At 48.9% G+C, this 19,086-nt stretch overlaps 1 protein-coding gene across 6 annotated transcripts in view; it reads right to left on the reverse strand.

Moving 5' to 3' along the window:
* Positions 1–19,086, reverse strand: part of EVC2 (EvC ciliary complex subunit 2) — a 136,460-nt gene that overhangs the window by 47,769 nt on the left and 69,605 nt on the right. For 5 of the 6 annotated variants that reach the window (XM_045474591.1, XM_045474590.1, XM_045474593.1 and 2 more), the window contains 3 exons: positions 13,771–14,095; positions 5,558–5,797; positions 3,202–3,377 (listed from right to left, as the gene is read on the reverse strand). In XM_045474591.1, coding sequence (XP_045330547.1) covers positions 3,202–3,377; positions 5,558–5,797; positions 13,771–14,095 — 741 coding nt within the window. The remainder of the gene's footprint in view (positions 1–3,201; positions 3,378–5,557; positions 5,798–13,770; positions 14,096–19,086) is intronic. The other variant, XM_045474592.1, reaches the window with a different exon arrangement.

Here is a 19,086-nt window from a genome sequence, read left to right on the forward strand (position 1 = left end):
AGTTCTGGGAAAGAGTGGCGCTCAAGGGGCCACCACAGTTTTCCAAGAGGAGACGGTGGGTCAGGAGTTCCTGGTGATGGGATTGTCACGATGGAAGTCCAAGTGGGGGCGCCTGGGTGACTCGGGAGGTTAAGCGTCCGACTTCGGCTCAGGTCATGATCCCGCGGTTCGTGAGTTCGAGCCCCGCGTCGGACTCTGTGCTGACAGCGCGCAGCCTGGAGCCTGTTTCGGATTCTGTGTCTCCCCCTCTCTCTATCCCTCCCCTGGCTCGCACTCTGTCTCTCTCAAGAATAAACATTAAAAAAAAATTAGAAACAAAACAAAACAAAAAAACAACGGAAGTCCAAGGAGTAAAGGTACGAAATACCCTGTGAAGAGTTCATTCTTCACGTTAACCTGGGTAGCCGCAGGGCACCCACAGTAAGCGCTGTGTCTGAGTGGGTCTGGGAGGGGGTTTCCAGGAGACATGAGAGGGCAAAGCAGACCGCCCACCCTCCTCCATGTGGGGGGACCCCAGCCAATCCAGCAGGGGACCGAACAGAACACACGACAGAGGAAGGAGGAATCTGCCCCCTTTTTCCCAGTCTCACTGCTTCAGCTGGACTCCTCGCCTCACCTTCTGCTGCTCCCACTCTGGTTCTCAGGCCTCTGGACTCAGACTGAACTCCGCCACCCGCTTTGCTGAGTCTCCGGCTTGCCGATGACAGATGGTGGGCTTCTCAGCCTCTGTCACTGTGCGCGCCAACTCCCCGTACCTATCTGACTGGTTGTTTTTCTCCGGAATCCTGACCGATGCAGTCTGTTGCTGTGATTCCCACTACTAGTCCCAGTCGGCCTGCATCGCTGGGCTGGGCCCTCTGCTCCCACAGGGTAGTTTATCCATGGAAGCTTCTTGAAGGAGTGAATAGGCGAATGAATGAATGAATGAATGAATGAATGCACGGTGGATACATGCCTTAGAAACAGAAGTCTAGGCCAACTTCTTAAAAGAGAATTTAAAAGTCAGAGATAGGACACACCTGCCTAGTCGTGGCTCACGACAGTACGACCAGCTGTCCGGTGTTTCAGTTCAAGGCAAGGAACGGTTTCTTTGACTTGAGTGAAAATTAATCAGGAGTGTCAAGGCAACTGCAGTGACAAATTCGTTAGCATCTTTGGGTAGGGAGTGTTCGCATAATTTGCACCTTACAGCATCCTCATTTGGTAGGGCGGGAGAGCTGCAGAGCCCTAATAAAATTACCAAGATGACGGAATCAGTTCAGAAAACCACAGACTGTCCTGGGAAAGCCAGCTTTATAGTCAGGCCTCTGTTTATTTCAGAGCTTCTCATAACCAGAAAGAGCAAGTGTCGTTGTTTGCAATCAAGTACCTTGAAGGAAGGAAGGAAGGAAGGAAGGAAGGAAGGAAGGAAGAGGGAAGGAAGGAAGGAGGAAGGAAGGAAGGAAGAAGGAAGGAACGAAGGAAGGAAGGGAGGAAGGAAGAAGGAAGGAAGGAAGGAAGGAAGAAGGAAAGAAGGAAGGAAGGAAGGAAGGAAGGAAGAAAGAAGGAAGGAGGAAGGAAGGAAGGAAGGAAGGAAAAAGGAAAGAAGGAAGGAAGGAAGGAAGGAAGAAGGAAAGAAGGAAGGAAGGAAGGAAGGAAGGAAGGAAGGAAGGAAGAAGGAAGGAAGGAAGAAGGAAGGAAGGAAGGAAGGGAGGAAGGAAGGAGGAAGGGAGGAAGGAAGGAGGAAGGAAGGAAGGAGGAAGGAAGGAAGGAGGAAGGAAGGAAGGAGGAAAGAAGGAAGGAAGGAGGAAGGAAGGAAGGAGGAAGGAAGGAAGGAGGAAGGAAGGAAGGAGGAAGGAAGGAAGGAAGGAGGAAGGAAGGAAGGAGGAAGGAAGGAAGGAAAGAAGGAAGGAAGGAAGGAAGGAAGAAGGAAGGAAGGAAGAAGGAAGGAAGGAAGAAGGAAGGAAGGAAGAAGGAAGGAAGGAAGGAAGAAGGAAGGAAGGAAGAAGGAAGGAAGGAAGAAGGAAGGAAGGAAGGAAGGAAGGAAGGGAGGAAGGAAGGAAGAGGGAAGGAAGGAGGAAGGAAGGAAGAAGGAAAGAAGGAAGGAAGAAGGAAGGAAGGAAGAAGGAAGGAAGGAAGGAAGGAGGAAGGAAGGAAGGAAGAAGGAAGGAAGGAAGGAAGGAAGGAAGGAAGGAAGGAAGGAGAAAGGAAGGAAGAAGGAAGGAAAGAGGAAGGAAGGAAGGAAGAAGGAAGGCAGGATGCAGAAGAGCAGAGGCTTCCCTGGCAGGAAGGTGCGTTTTCACCAACCACACGGTACCCTGGAGCTGCAGAGAAAGACCACATGTGATCCAAGACCAGCATCTGCGTGCGTATGTATTGATTTATTTTAGAAAGAGAGAGAGAGCACATGTGCACCTGAGTAGGGTAGAGGGGCAGAGGGAGAGACCGAGACAGAGGGAGAAACAGAGAGAGAGGGAGAGAGAATCCCAAGTAGGCGCCACACCCAGCACAGAGCCCGGCTCAGGGTTCAATCCCATGACCCCGGGATCACAACCTGAGCTGAAATTAAGAGTGGGACGCTCAACCGACTGAGCCACCCAGGTGCCCCAAGCCTCTGTGTGTTCAGACTTCACTCCCAAGTTCAAGGGGAAGTGGGCTCTCCCACCACACAGCCCATGTTAAGCCTCCACCACTGATCTCGCAGCGAGATGTTGGGGATTTGCTTTAAAATAACTCTGGAGGAGGGGCACCTGGGTGGCTCGGTCGATTGAGCGTCCGACTTCGGCTCAGGTCACGATCTTGTGGTCCGTGGGTTTGAGCTCCACGTCAGGCTCGGTGCTGACAGCTCGGAGCCTGGAGCCTGCTTCCGATTCTGTGTGCCCCTCTCTCTCTGCCTCTCCACCTGCCCCTCGCGCTCTGTCTCTCAAAATAATAATAAATAAACACTAAAAAAAATAACTCTGGGGGGATGTGGAGCAACATCAAGATTGATCACGGAGATTGTATGATGGGCACAGGGAAGGTTCGTCGTATGGCTGTCTCAACTATCACTTAAGTTTTTAAAATTCTACAATGCAAAGGATTCTTCCAACTAGAGAATCTTTCTTACGAAGTAAGGAGCAGTCAGTGTATTCGCTGACCGAGCAGCGTGGACGATCCCTGATGAGGAACGATGGGACAAGGGGGTTGTGTGTGTCATCTGTGATGGCTCTCAGGTCTCACCTCTCATGCTTCTGGATGAACACGGTCAGCTGAGCATCAGCGGCGCTCAGAAGGCCTTGCACACGGGTCTCTGACGACTGCATGTTCTGGACCAGGTACTCCCTGTGGCCAAATCTTTTACTTAGATGGTATCTCTTACTAGCTTGGAAAAAGTCCATTAACTCTTCCAATTTCTCCTGTTTAGAAAAAAAAAATCAAGAAAATATGCCTCATTGACATTTAGAGAACATTCTAGACATGTAAAGCATTCCATTTCCTTTCTGAAGAAAACGCACAGGGGTAGGGGCATGGGGGTGATCACCTTCAACCGCCCTGCCATTAACAAGGGCTTAGAAGAAAATTACATACTAATAAGAAATGAGTGCATTCTAGACCCAGATAGCTGGGGGTTGTCGAAACATCTTTCCTGCCCTAGGAAGGGGGAAGCAGATTTCGCTCAGTCGCTCAGCCTTCACCCACGCGGTTCCCAAAACACAGCACTGGCACAGGTATGAACATCCTGGGGGTAAATCAGACACCTGAATTGAGTCCCCGAACCTCCATACTCCGGCAGGAGACAGGAGACAAGATGACAAAGCCCAAACAAACACAAGACGCTGATGATAACCTGGGTTATCAGGTTGTCAGATACCTGGGTATCATCTCTGGGTCCATCCTGGGCCCAGAGTGTTCCTCGCCTTATCCAACTTCATCTAGAGAGAGAGAACAATTGTTCCCACGTCACAGAGGAGGAAATGGGGCCCACAGCAAACTGCTGGCCAATGGCTGGGCAGGGATTTGAACTCAGTGATCTAATTCCAGGACCTGTGCTCTAAATTCAGGCTGCTATCAAATGCCGCTTTAACCAGTGGCACAGTAGTTAGATGGGCAGTCATTGGACCAGCGGTAATCAAAACATTGGCTTAAGCTGTGCTATCCCACCGAGTGGCTCTGCTGTCTTTCCCCAGCCGTGGAAATATAGTCCCTGCAGGGGGTCGCCAGAGAGATCAACGCTTTGTTCTACAAGATACATATGATACCACGGCCAGTCTCCTCTCCCCCTAAAGCTGCGATGTCTCCAGTTCCCGACACCTGAGAACCTGCACCGTCCAGACGGAAAAGCAGAACGGTCGGCCCGCTATGGCCGAACACCAGCATGTTCCTGACTCACCAGCAGCAGAATCGATCTACCGGGAACACTGAGGCAATATTCCTGCCCTCCACAAAACCGGGTCCGTGCGAACCACTGACTCGAGCCAGTTTCGTAAGGAAAAGCGCCTTGCAGCACAGATGCCTGTGCTGTGGGACAATTATCACCCAGGGAAGTCACCTTCCTGACCCCATTACTGCTAACAATCACGCATTCGTTCTAGCTTGAACGCCCACGTGTTGCCAGCCAGCCACCGCCCGCCATGAGGAGAAAGATGACTCCGTAACTGGTCAGTACTTAAGGGATGCCGCGGGGTCTGAAGGCCTAACCAGGAAGACAACAGAATCCTTCCTGTATCTACTCCCGCTGAAGTCTGAGTGGGAACAACCCAGAGAGGCTGGCTTGTTCTCCTCACGCGTGGTGCCTCCTGACGGGGGCCCTCTCACCCTGGAAAACCCACTTTCGGGAGCCTTTCGGGGACGGTCACTTGGTCTTCTCTGGCACGGCCCCGCTCCTCACAGCCCTCCCTCGCCGGGCCTGTGCCGGGACCAGAAATCTGCTCGCATGGCTGCACGCCGGTGGTTTCACTCTGCGGGTGTAAACGCGCCTGCAAAATATCCCGTGCGGGCCGCAGAAATGCCTCAGCAGCGGTGGTGACGGTCTCAGATCGGCTATTCCCATTGATGTTCGGGACTTTATTCCATCGGGATTAGTAACATTCACACCGAGGCTCCCACGCAAACACACGGATTCACCCAAGAGTATCCACAGAGAGTAAACCCCAGGTACACGCAGATGCACGCACACGTGCATGCACACGTGTATTTATAGATTTTTAACTGCTGTATATATATTAAGGGTATAACGTGCCAGGCACAGGCTCTTCCATGAATCCGCTCTATTACCCCCACTCTGCAGGCTGAGGGAACGGGATCGGGGGAGTCAGGCAATTTGCCTCAATTCACAGAGCTGATGGCTGGTGGGACAGGAATTCGAATCCGAGTCAGCCGGCGTCCCCGGCCTGGGCTTCAAGCCACCGACTGCCCAGTTTACTGGCAACTCACGCACACGTCAAGGGGCGGAAGGAAAAGGCGGTCAGTTCACTGTATGCTAAACCGAAAGGAAGAGAAAGGAAGAGACGGGACTCACTCCGGGAGAGGAGAGACCCCCGAGAGACGGGGCGGGGAAGTCACTCTTCCCTCACCGCGAGCAGATGTGAGGCCTCACCTGTATTTCGGAGTAATCCTGCAGCAGCGTTTTCGCCGCCTCTGGCTTCAGTTCCCCTTGGAAAACGGCACTTTGTATCTGGGTAAAGAAGATATTGTGCAGTTCGTTTCTTTGGAAAATGGCCAGCTGCCTGTGCGCCTTGGCAAAGTCTTCCTCATGCTGCAGAGCCAGGGACCTCCTGAGGTGCTCCTGCTCCAGGCCGTGCAGGGTCCGCAGGAGGCCGTTGCACTCCACAGCCCACTGCGGGAAAGGGAGGCGCAACGTGAGAGATTCCTCGTCGAACAGGCACGCCCGTGCCACATGCAAGTGCACACACACACACACACAAGTGCACACAGCAACACGGTGCATATACGGACGTTCAAATGCGTACGTGCGCACACGTGCGTCCAGCCACCCACATGCACACGCCGAACACACGCACGCAGCAACACACAGTGCACAAGACCAAAGTGCACGTACATATATGCACATGCGCACAGCAAATATACACACACACAATACTTAGTGCACACGCATGCATGCACACACATACACGCGCACACATGCACGCAGCAATGCTCAATGCATACGCACGTGCACATGCATACAGGTACACACACATGCACATACCAAACACACATGCACACAGCAACACAGTGCATACACACATGTTCAAATGCATACACGCACACATGTGCACATGCACGCACACACATGCACATGCATCCACGCACACAGATGCACACACCAAACACATGCACACAGCAACACACAGTGCAGAACACACATGTGCACATGCATATATGCACATGTGCACAGCAAATATACATACACATAATACTTAGTGCATGTGCATGCATGCACACACACGCATACATGCACACCGCAATGCGCAATGCATACACACAAGTGCACACATCTACAACATGCACACAGCAACACAGTGCACACACGTGTGCATACACATGCATACATGTGTATGCACACAGCAAGCATATATACACACAGCAACACACAGTGAATACATGTATGCACATGCACACACATGCATATTGCAATGCAGAGTGCATAAGAATGTGTGCACACGGATCCATACATGCACACACAGCACCTATACACTCACATGGCAACACACACACACACACACACATACACACACACGTCCCAAGCTGGCAATGATAAGGCTGCTAAGCTCTGGGAAATACTGTTGCAACCTGTCCTTCACCATTATCTTAATGTTTTTCAGAACAATCTCAAAGCAGAAAATTCACAGGGATGGAAATCTGCAAATCAAACTGCCCGAAAATAGCTTGCAGAATGGATTGTGCTGTTAGGCTCTCGGGCTTATTTCCATCATCTTTCATTCTTAACTCAACTGAAGAGGAAAATACCAGCAATCGGGCCAAAGTTGAGCTGATTTGGGTAAAAAAAAAAGGAGGCAGAGTAGTTAAGAAATGGCCACTGGAGACCTGCATTCCTTGTGGTCATTATGAAGGAAGGAAGGAAGGAAGGAAGGAAGGAAGGAAGGAAGGAAGGAAGGAAAAGACACACCTACACTGAGTTCCTGCTGCCTTCACATCCCACTACCAGAAAAGACCCACATCCCAGGAGGGGAGTGTAATTAATTCCCCCTGGGGAGCAGACTTCTAAGCTGGTCCCCAGCTTCTTGGCCCCGTGGTATACACGTCATATAGGTCCCTCCCCCTTGAGTGTGGACATGAACTCTGAACCTGACAGGACCGTCGCCTTATGACTTGGTTATTACGTGGCAAAAGTGAATGGGTCTTGATGATGTAACGGAGGTCCCTGATCAGTTGACTTGAAGTTAACCAGGGCGGGGAAAGGATCCTGGGTGGGCCTGAATACAGGAGGTGAGCATTCTGGAAAGATGCGCTGGGCCTTCCTGAGCAGAGAGAAGCTCTTCTGCTGGCCTTGGAGAAGCGAGCAGCCTCTTAAGAAGAACAGTACGTGGAGAAGGGAAACCTACAGGAGCTGAGGGCCCGAGTCCACACTGCAAGAAGGTGAATTCTGTGCACGACCGAAGAGCTGGGACCAGGGCCCCAAGCTCCAGAGAAGGCAGCCCAGCTGAGGCCCAGACAGCAGGCCTCTGAGACCCTGCAGAGAACTCAGCTAAACTGTGCCCAGACTCCCGGACGCAGAAACAATGGTCAGTGGGTGTGATGTGAAGTTGCTAGACGTGTGGCGATTTGGGACAGAAAATGAACACAGTCCACTTCACAGGTGAAGTCACACAAGCTCCGGGAAGCTGAGGGTCTCTCCCCAGCTCCTACCCGTGCCAGGAGAGGAGAGGAGGTGAAACCAGAATCTTCGGGCTCTGTGTTCTGCAGCCATAGACGTTGGGGAAAAGTCAGGGGAAGGTGCCTGTGTCCGTGAGGCAGAGTGCACAGCCATTCCAGGGGTCAAGGTCAAGAGACCGTGGTCTCAGGTGGCAGGAGGGGTTGGGTGGTGGCTGTGTAGGCTAAATGGAGACCCCGGGGAGGCAGAAGGGGGATGGGGACAGAGGGAGAGGGCTGTATGTAGCCCCTCCGGCTAAGCAGGGACCACCGTATGCCCGCCAATGCTCTGTGTTCTCAGTGACCCATGTGGCCAGGCGCCCAGACCTACCGCCTGCGTTTCCGATCACTCACAAAAGCCTATAAAGGTGATACAGATGTGCTTCTGCCTTTCTAGTTCTTGTTCCTTACGTTTGAATTTGCTCAGAATCCGGCCCAGATAGAAGAGTGTTATTTACACAGGGCCCCCCAAAAGCCCAGCAGCCCACCCAGGACAATCCCTGCCCTCGGGGTGCAACGACACCCCACATCTGTGAAGAGCAGCAGCCACAGCCCCCCGAGGTCACGGACCTCCACATGCGTCCTCCCGGCCACATCTCCAGGGACCACCCCCGTATCAACGGTTTGCCTCGGCCACCAGAAAACACACGGTCTTGTTTTAAAAGCTGATCGTAGGGGCGCCTGGGTGGCGCAGTCGGTTGGGCGTCCGACTTCAGCCAGGTCACGATCTCGCGGTCCGTGAGTTCGAGCCCCGCGTCAGGCTCTGGGCTGATGGCTCAGAGCCTGGAGCCTGTTTCGATTCTGTGTCTCCCTCTCTCTCTGCCCCTCTCCCGTTCATGCTCTGTCTCTCTCTGTCCCAAAAATAAATAAACGTTGAAAAAATAAATAAATAAATAAATAAATAAATAAATAAATAAAAGCTGATCGTATAGGGGCACCTGGGTGGCTCAGGTGGCTAAGTGTCTGACTTCAGCTCAGGTCATGATCTCACGGTTTGTGGGTTCGAGCCTCACGTCGGGCTCTGTGCTGGCCGCTCGGAGCCTGGAGCCTGCTTCGGATTCTGTGTCTCCCTCTCTCTCTCTGCCCTTCCCCCACTCATGCTCTGTATCTCTCGGTCTCAAAAATAAATAAAAACATTAAAAAAAAAGCTGATTGTATAAAAAGGATCCGATCAGACTTCTGTGAGCCACTCTTCTGGACAGAAGTGGTTATTCACAGCTTTCATCTGAATTAGAGAATGCAGCTCACCCACAGTCAGGGGGGTGTGGGCACCACAGGACGATCTGCTGCTGAGACAGGAGCTGGTGCCCAGTTAGGCTGATTCACTCATCAAAGTGACCTTCTTTTCCTGACAGTATGAAATTCAAGCCGCACACCTCAATTTATTTTAATTAACAGGAGCAAAACATCGGGTGAAATCCACATGGCTTCTCGCAGTCAGGACGTATGTAGAGCGCACGCGCATGCACGGAAATCCTAAAATAAAGTTATCTGTCCTTGTTCAGAATTACATTTCTGAAGAATAAGGCACGAAGCAATGATATGCTCGTGTCGTAGTGAAGCATTCCCTAAAACCAATTAAGAATTTTTAATGTTTACTTCTGAGAGAGACAGCCAGCGAGCGAGCAGGGGAGGCACAGAATCCGAAGCAGGCTCCAGGCTCCGAGCTGTCAGCAGAGAGACCGACGCGGGGCTCCAACTCACCAGCTGTGAGGTCAGCTTAACCGAATGCGTCACCCGGGCGCCCACTAAAACCAATTTTGATGCGAGCCCCCCTCGCTTCCATCTACGCTGCCCTCCTGTGTTCAGGGTGCAGAGACCTGCAGAAATGTGTTCACCCCCTGACCGAGCTCAGTCCTCCTGGGGCACAGATGAGAAGGCTATGCTGTAAAGCAGGGGAGCCCCCCACCAAGGGCCTATCGAGCAGGTGAGCATATAGAAGCGAGTGAGGTGTCCTGGTATGAGAGGCGCTAAGGGGTGGTGGAGAGTGGACACAATGGAGAGAAGCCCTGCCTACGGGCCACCCACTGCTCAGCCCACCAACGGGGGCTCTGCAAGAACATGGACGCACCGTGGCACATCTCCCCATTTTTTATTTTTTTTTATTTATTATTTCATTTTTTTTTATTATTTTTAAGATTTTTTTTTCAATGTTTATTTATTTTTGGGACAGAGAGAGACAGAGCATGAACAGGGGAGGGGCAGAGAGAGAGGGAGACACAGAATCGGAAACAGGCTCTGGGCTCTGAGCCATCAGCCCAGAGCCCGACGCGGGGCTCGAACTCATGGACCGTGAGATCGTGACCTGGCTGAAGTCAGACGCTTAACCGACTGCGCCACCCAGGCGCCCCTCCCCATTTTTTTAAAAGAAGCTGGAAGTCTGGATTTATGAGGCGCCTGGGTGGCTCAGTCGGTTGAGCATCCGACTTTGGCTTGGGTCATGATCTCGCAGTCCGTGAGTTCGAGCCCCACATCGGGCTCTGTGCTGACGGCTGGGAGCCTGCTTCCTCCGATTCTGTGTCTCCCTCTCTCTCTCTGCTCCTCCCCCACTCACACTCTATCTCTCTCTCTCACAAAAATAAATAACACTAAAAATTTTTTTTAAATAAAAAACTAGTTCTTAATGGAATAATATGCCCAACATATTTTCACGCATTTTCTTTAAAGATGACTGTGATAAACATATAGGTAAGTTATGAGGTCACTGGTAGTTTTTGTTAACAGGGAGTGGCTTGCACGGACCGGAAGGGAAGACTTTTGCAGTTCAGATGCTATTTTTGGAAGCGAACTGGCTCAAGCAAGGCGACCGGTTTCTGAACAGGGTGACTCAAAGGACCCAGAGCGATGGCAGCCTCCTGCTGCGGGCCAGCAGATTGGGGAGTGAGGCCAGGCAGGAACACGCTTGTCCCGCCATCCCTTCTCAGGACCCCAACTACGTGCGCCAATAATGAGGCAACACTTACAACCACATTGTTGTAGGCAGCCTTCTGGGAGCTAAAGGTAGGAGGCAGCAGGATGGGTTAGCCTGGCACAGGGCAGCAGGGGGGGTATGGTGTGCCAACGCACCATGGCTGCAGGGAGGTGCGGGGTTGGCGCTCGCTGCCTGGCGGCTCTGCGTCTTGGCCCCACCCACGTGTCCTTGGGCAGCTGACCTTCTCCAAATCCGTTTCCTCAGCTGTAAAAGTGGGATCCTATCAATTCCCACCTCACTCAGGGGGTGTGAAGATGTGACGAGAAGGTCTGTGCGCCGTGCTTAGAACCACACCTGCATGTGGCGAGCGCGAAGTGTGGGAGCGTCTAATAAGATCAGAAAACATTTACACCGTGATATTAAGCGGGAACAAGCAAGATACGCAATTTTATGAACTGCCTAAACTTTACTTTGTTAAAAAAAAATAGAGACGGTGCCTGGGTGGCTCAGTTGGTTAAGCGTCTGACCCTCGGTTTCACCTCAGGTCACGATCTCAACGGTTCGTGAGTTCGAGCCCCGCGTCGGGCTCTGTGCTGACAGCACAGAGCCCGCTTGGGATTCTCTCTTTCCCTGTCCTTCTGCCCCTCCCCTGCTTATACTCTGTCTCTCAAAAAATAAATAAATGTTAAAAAATTAAAAAAATATAAAAATGTAAAAACACATTCTCAACCCACGGACCAGACAAAAACAGGCTGGGCTCATGGGTCTAGTTTGCTGTCTCCTATTTTCTAGTACTTTCCAAGCCTCTTTCCTAGAACGTGTATTATTTTCATAGGAATAAAAATGATAACAAATTTAGGAGAGAAGAGAAAGAGGAGCTGTGCGATGGTTTAGGGGTCAAATCACTGCTCTGTGAGCTCAGCACCGTCTTCAGAAGCACATGGCTTAGAGAAACTTGGTGTTGACCAGCACAGTCATGGAGGGAGGTCAGAGAGCGGGGTCAGCTGGCAGGAAGCTGGTGGCTGAGGAGTGCCCCCAACCCCTGCCAGACACAAAACCACATCCTAACCCAGAACCTGTGCATGTAACTCTATTCAGAATGAAGATCTTTGCAGATGTAATTAAGTTAAGGATCTCATGGGACCATCCTGGGCTGTTTGGGTGAGCCCTAACTCCAAAGACACGTGCCCTTACAAGAGACAGAAGAGATGACATCCCGGGCTAAAAGAGTGCATGTGAAGACAGAAGTCAAGACTGGAGTGATGTGGCCACCAGCCAAGGAGTGCCTGGAGCCACCAGAAGCTGGGAGGGACAAGAAAGGACCTTCCCCTAGAGACTTCTGAAGCGTATGCATGGCTGACACCTTGATTTAGGACTTCTGGCCCCCAGAATTGTCAAAGAATGAAAATACCTTGCTTTAAGCTACTAAATCTGTGGTAATTTGTTACAGCAGTCACAGGAAGTTCACACAGGAGCAGAGCAGAAAATGAGCATCACCCTAAAACGAGATGCATGTTAAGGGGAGGGGGACCCCGGGGGCCAGGCATGAATCTCGCCTCTTTTCATCACCACCCAACTTGCAGGCTGACAACAGATGACCACTGGAGGGCCACAAGCTGTGGGCCCTGTTTGTCCGCGTCCAGGGGAATCTGGGCATGGCCAGCAGGCTGGGGAACAGGAGTTAGCAGTTCAGAAGCCTGTTCCTTCCTAGATAGGTGTTAGACCTCCTGAGGATGACCGATTTCTAGACCAGGAAATGGGGGCTCAAGTCCCAGGGACTGAGCCTCTTTCACAGAGGAAGGCAGACATCAGGCTTGACTGGATGCACTCAGTGAAGAACTCTAGTATGGTTCCTCTCAAAACAGAAACTCACAGGTTTCTTAGAGAAATGAGAACTGATCTCTGGTCAACAGAAGCCAGCCCTGGGAAGGCCGAGGGTCAGAACTCTCAGAGCTGAACACTGTGCACTGAGCCTGGGGCAGCCAACACCTCTTGGCTACTTTTCCTGCATCACCTCTCCCAGTCACCCTGAGAGGGGGCACCCTCAGCCCTGGTTCACAGCCAGGCAGGCTCATCCAGGCCCCCAGGGGCCGAACCGCAATATACTGCAAAGGGAGTCCAGGTCTGTCTGACAATGGAGCTGGTGCTGGAGGGCTCCGCCATCTAGCACCACGCAGCCCAGACGGACACCCACACACGCTGACGTCACCACCTCCCTGGGCCACGCTCTCTGTGGATGCATGCTTTCTACTCTCCCCATGACCTCCCACAGCACTGTGAACACATCTCTATTCTCAAATAGTTGAATGAGGTCACACCTTCTAAATGTGAAGATCGTTCATTGAACTGTGAACTTCTTGAACTCAAGAACCATGTCTCATTTTCCTCTGTACTTCACTGCCTAGCCCAGTGCATGGAGACTGTAAGTGATCAATAAGTCCTTTCTAAATAAATTCTAGATGGTTGGATGGATGGATGCATGGATGGATGGACAAGCGGATGAAAGGGTGGTGGGTGGGTGGATGGACAGGTGAACAGAAGGATGGTAGGTAGAGGGATGGATGGATGGATGGATGGGTGGATGGATGTATAGATGGACAGGTGGATGGAAGGGTGGTGAGTGGGTGAAAGGATGGATAGATGGGTTGATGGGTGAATGGGTGGGTGGATGGAAGGGTGCTGGGTAGATGGATGGATGGGTGGATGGATGTATAGATGGATGGGTGGATGGAAGGGTGGTGGGTAGATGGATGGATGGGTGGATAGATAAGTGGATTAAAAGAGTGATAGGTAGATGGATGAATGGGTATATAGATGGACAGGTGGATGGAAGGGTGGTGGATGCACAGATGGATGGGTGGATGGATAAGTGGATGGACAGGTGGATGAGGGGGTGAGTGGGTGGATGGATAGATGGATGGGTGATGAGTGAATGGGCAGATGGACGGGCAGACGGATGGATAAATGATGAATCCCTGAGAGAAAGCAGACAGGAGAGTGAAGCCTTCCTTTCAAAGCTGCCTTACCTTCTCACTGACACGTTTCAGCAATTCTTCTGCTTCTTCCATTGCCGCCATCTCCCTCTGGTACTGGTTCTCTGTCTTCTTTCTCGTTTCCAGGTCACATTCAGCTGTCAATGCCACCATCTTCCGATCATACTCCTCCTGTATTTCTTTCTCCAGCAACAGAAACTGCGTTTTGAAAACGGAGCCCATCCTCCTCTCTACTTGGGGGGAGAGGTGGCCAGCGCTGGTCAGATTCTTCAGCAGAAGGGCGATGATATCTCTGCTGATTTGGGTTCGACAAGCCTCCAGGGCTGAGTCGGCCCGATTCAGGGTTGCAATCTCCAACCTGGGGGACACAAAAGCCAAGAGCAGTCCACTCCGTGAAGTCACAGCAGACACCGAAGGTCCCTCAGAGCTCTGAAGTTTTGAACGATTTGTAGGTAACGCCTTTCTTTTTCCCTTTTTCCTCCTCCTCTTCCTCCCTCCCTCCTGCTCCAGCCTGTTACTGTCGGCCAGAGACCAAATTAGCAGATTCTTCAGTAGTCAGTTTGCAGGGTGCCAGGCTGGAAACTACAAGGAATACAACTAATATAAGGCCTCGTCTTTGTCAACAAGTAACGCTTCAACAACAACGAGGAGGCCAAGGGAAAAATGGACAGTTAATATATCTGGAGGATTTTAACATAAAGCCGAATTTACTTTGTTCTGATTAAGAGTCATCTTGTGGAAATAACAACTAAATGTAATACGGTGCCTGGGATGGGATCCTGGAACAGAAAAAGGACATTAAAAAAAAACTAGGGAGAAGTTAGGATGGCAGAGGAGCAGGGGGACCCTAAGCTTGCCTCGTCCCTCAAACACAGCTAAGTATCAAATCATTCTGAGCACCCAAGAAATCAATCTGAGGACTAAGAGAACAAAACTGCAAGGCTACAAGTAGAATCGTGGAAAGTAGGAGCTGCAGAGGGTTGATTTGGGGGAGATAAGAACTGCGGGTTTTGGGGGTGGTGGGGAGGGAACCCTGCTTACGGAGATTACCGCAAGGTATTAGCAACAGCAGAGCACAAAACCTGAAGCTTTAGAAGTCCGACACCACCGGGGTCGTGCCTGGCTTAGCGGTGATCCTGCCAACAAACTGGGCAATTTGGAAGACATGGATAATAAATTCCTAGACTCACAAGTTACCAAAACTGAAACAGGAAGAAATAGAAAACTTGAACAGACCCATAACCCGCAAAGCAATTGAACCTGTAATCAAAAATCTCCCAACAAACAAGAGTCCTGGGTCAGATAGCTTCCCTGGGGAATTCTATCAGGCATTTAAAGAAGAGTTAAGGGGTGCCTGGGTGGCTCAGTCGGTTAAGCATCCGGCTTCGGCTCAGGTCATGATCTCACAGTCCGTGAGCTCGAGCCCCGTGTCGGGCTCTGTGCTGACAGCGCAGAGCCTGGAGCCTGCTTCGGATTCTGTGTCTCCCTCTCTCTCTGCCCCTCCCCTGCTCATGCTCTGCCTCTCTCTGTCTCAAAAATAAATAAAAACATTTAAAAAAATGTTTTTAAAAAGAAGAGTTAATATCAATTTATCTCAAATTGTCCCCCCCCAAATTACAAATGGATGGAAAACTTACAAACTCATTGTAAGAAGCCAGCATTACCTTGATTCCAACACCAGATAAAGACCCCACTAAAAAGGAGAAGTACTAGTCAATATCCCTGATAAACATGAATGCAAAAACTCTCAAGAAACTATCAGCCAATCGAATCCAACAGTAAATTAAAAGAATTATTCACCATGATCAAGTGGGATTTATTTCTAGACTGCAAGAGCAAATCAATATTTGCAAATCAATCAACACGATACACCGTTTTATGAATAAAAGGATAAGAACCATATGATCCCCTCAACCGATGCAGAAAAAGGATTTGACAAGATACAACCTCCATCGTTGATAAAAGAAAACCCTCAACAAAGTAGGTATAGATGGAACATAACCTCAACATCTTAAAGGCCATATACAAAAGACCCACAGCTAGTATCATCCTCAACGGGGTAAAAACTGAGAGCCTTTCCCCTACAGTCAGGAACAAGACAAGGATGTCCACTCTCACCATTACTATTTAACACAGTACTGGAAGTCTTAGCCTCAGCAATCAGACAACAAAAAGAAATCAACAAGGAAGAAGCCGAACTTCCACTATTTGCAGACGACGTGATACTCTATGTAGAAAACCCAAAAGACTTCACCAAAAAACTGCCAGAACTAATCCATGAATTCAGCAAAGTCACAGGATATAAAATCAACGTACAGATATCTGTTGCATTTCTATACACCAATAATGAAGCAGCAGAAAAAAAATCAAGGAATCGATCCCATTTGCAATTGCACCAAAAACAGTAAGATACCTAGGATTAAACCTAACTAAAGAGGTAAGAGATCTGTACTCTGAAAACTACAGAACACGGAGGAAAGAAATAGAAGAGGACACAAAGAAATGGAAAAACATTCCACGCTCATGGACTGGAAGAACAAATATTGTTAAAATGTCTACACTGGTCAAAGCAATCTACACATTTAATGCAATCCCTATCAAAACATCACCAGCATTTTTCACAGAGCTAAAACAAACAATCCTAAAATTTGTATAGAACCACAAAAGACCCTGAATGGTCAAAGCAATCCCGAAAAAGAAAAGCAAAGTGGGAGGCATCACGATTTAGGACTTCAAGCTACATTACAAAGCGGTAATCATCAAGACAGTATGGTACTGGCACAAAAACAGACACATACATCAATGGTACGGAACAGAAAACCCAGAAATGGGCCTACAACTATGTGGTCAACGAATCTTTGACGAAGCAGGAAAGAACACCCAATGGAAAAAAGACAGTCACTTCAACAACAACGTGCAGAAGAATGAACCCGGACCACTTTCTTACACCATACACAAAAATAAACTCAAAATGGATGAAACGCCTCAATGTGAGACAAGAAACCATCAAAATCCTAGAGGAGAACACAGGCAGGCAGCAACCTCTTTAACCTCAGCAAGAACAACTTCTTACTAGACACGTCTCTGGAGGTAAGAAAAGCAAATGTAAAAATGAACTACTGGGACCTCATCAAAATAAAAAGCTTCTGCACAGTGAAGGAAACAATCAACAAAACTTAAAGGCAACCTATGGGAATGGGAGAAGATATTTGCAAATAGCATATCCAAAACCTATAAAGAACTTATCAAACTCAACACCCAAAAACCAAATAATCCAGTGAAGAAATGGGCAGAAGACACGAATAGACACTTTTCTAAAGAAGACATCCAGATGACTAACAGAAACATGAAAAAGACGCTCAATATCATTCATCATCAAGGAAATACAAATCAAAACCATGATGAGATACCACCTCACCTGTCAGAATGGCTAAAATTCACAACACAAGAAACAACAGATGTTGGCGAGGATACAGGCAAAGGGGAACCTTCTTCACTGTTGGTGGGAATGCACACTGGTGCGGCCACTGTGGAAAAACAGTGTGGAGGTTCCTCAAAATGTTAAAAATAGAACTACCCCATGATCTGGCAACTGCACTAGTAGGTATTTACCCAAAGGATATAAAAATAAAAATACAGATTCAAAGGGGTACACACACCCCAATGTTTATAGAAGCACTATCAACAACAGCCAAACTATGGAGAGAGCCCAAATTTCCACTTACTGATGAGTGGATAAAGATGTGGTATATACAATGAAATATCACTCAGCCATTAAAAAGAGTGAAACCTTGCCATTTGCAATGACGCGGATGCAGCTAGAGTGTATAATGCTAAGCGAAATAACTCAGAGAAAGACAAATATCATATGATTCCACTCCTATGTGGAACTTAAGAAACAAAACAGATAAACCTATGGGAAGGGGGAAAGAAAGAGAAGAGTGGGAAATAAACCACAAGAGACTCTTAACGACAGAGAACAAACTGAGGGTGGATGGAGAGGAAGCGGGTGGGCTGATGGGTTAAATGGATGATGTGTATTAAGGAGGGCACTTGTCGGGATGGGCACTGGGTATTGTATGGAAGTGATGAATCACTGAATTCTCCCCCCTGAAACCAATATTGCGCTGTTGGCTAACTAACTAGAACTTAAATAAAAATTTGAAAAGAAAAATAAAAGACAATCTAGGGAAATCGGAATGAAGTACGAACTTTGGTGAAGAACGGACCGACATTGGCTCATTGATTGTAATAAGTGTGCCATAACCATGTAACCTGCTGACAACAGGGGAGATTGTGTACAGTGTGGGGGGGGGGGAACTCTCCTTACTGTCTTCTCAATTTTTCTGTAAATCTCCAACTGCTGTAAAAATAAAGTCTACTCAAGAAAAATCAATGAGATGCATCACAGGGTCCCAGGTTCTAGAACTTGATTGTGGTGGTGGTCGCATGACTCTATCCTTTACAGGAATGTGTCAGATTATACTCTTAATACGGGGTGAATTTCATCATACCTCTATGATGTATGTTCATCATACCTCTATATAGCTATAAAAGGATGCATAGAAAAATTAATGCTCATGATGAAAAGTGTGGATAACAAAGACAAACAGAAAAAGACTTCCTTTACTGTAAGACCAATATTTCAACACAACCAATGAAGACATTTGGCTGTGTTTGCTTCTAGTTTGTTTCTCTAAGCCTACACTTCTCCATGTTTGCACACCATTTACATAGATGCAAAAACAATTCTGTCCTTTTTTTTTTTTTTTTCCAATTAGCACTGTAACAGGAAACTTCCAGTGGTGTTTAAAAGTCATAAAAGTTTGAGGCGCCTGGGTGGCTCAGTCGGTTAAGTGTCTGACTTCAGCTCAGGTCAGATCTCACAGTTCATGGGTTCAAGGCCCAAGTCGGGCTCTGTGCTGACAGCTCAGAGCCTGGAGCCTGCTTTGGATTCTCTCTCTCTCTCTCTCTCTCTCTCTCTCTCTGCCCCTCCCCAGCTCGCATTCTGTCTCTGTCTTTCAAAAATGAATGTTAAAAAAAATTGTTTTAAAGCCATAAAAGTTTCCTTTACAGTGGTTGCAAAATAGTTCATTTTGTGATGTACCATGATTTTTAACCATTTTTCTAGTGTTGCACATTTGGGTTACTTGAAAAATTCAAAACCTAAAATAGTCCCACAGTAACTATCAATGTAAAGAGTTTTTGGGGTGCCTGGGCGGCTCAGTCAGTTAAGTGTCTGAATCTTGATTTCAGCTCAGGCCATGATCTCACAGTTCCCAAGTTCGAGCACCACGTCAAGCTCTCCACTGACAGTGCAGCGTCTGCCTGGGATTGTCTCTCTCTCTC

This window comes from Leopardus geoffroyi, chromosome B1 (genome assembly GCF_018350155.1).
Source record: "Leopardus geoffroyi isolate Oge1 chromosome B1, O.geoffroyi_Oge1_pat1.0, whole genome shotgun sequence".
NCBI lineage: Eukaryota > Metazoa > Chordata > Mammalia > Carnivora > Felidae > Leopardus > Leopardus geoffroyi.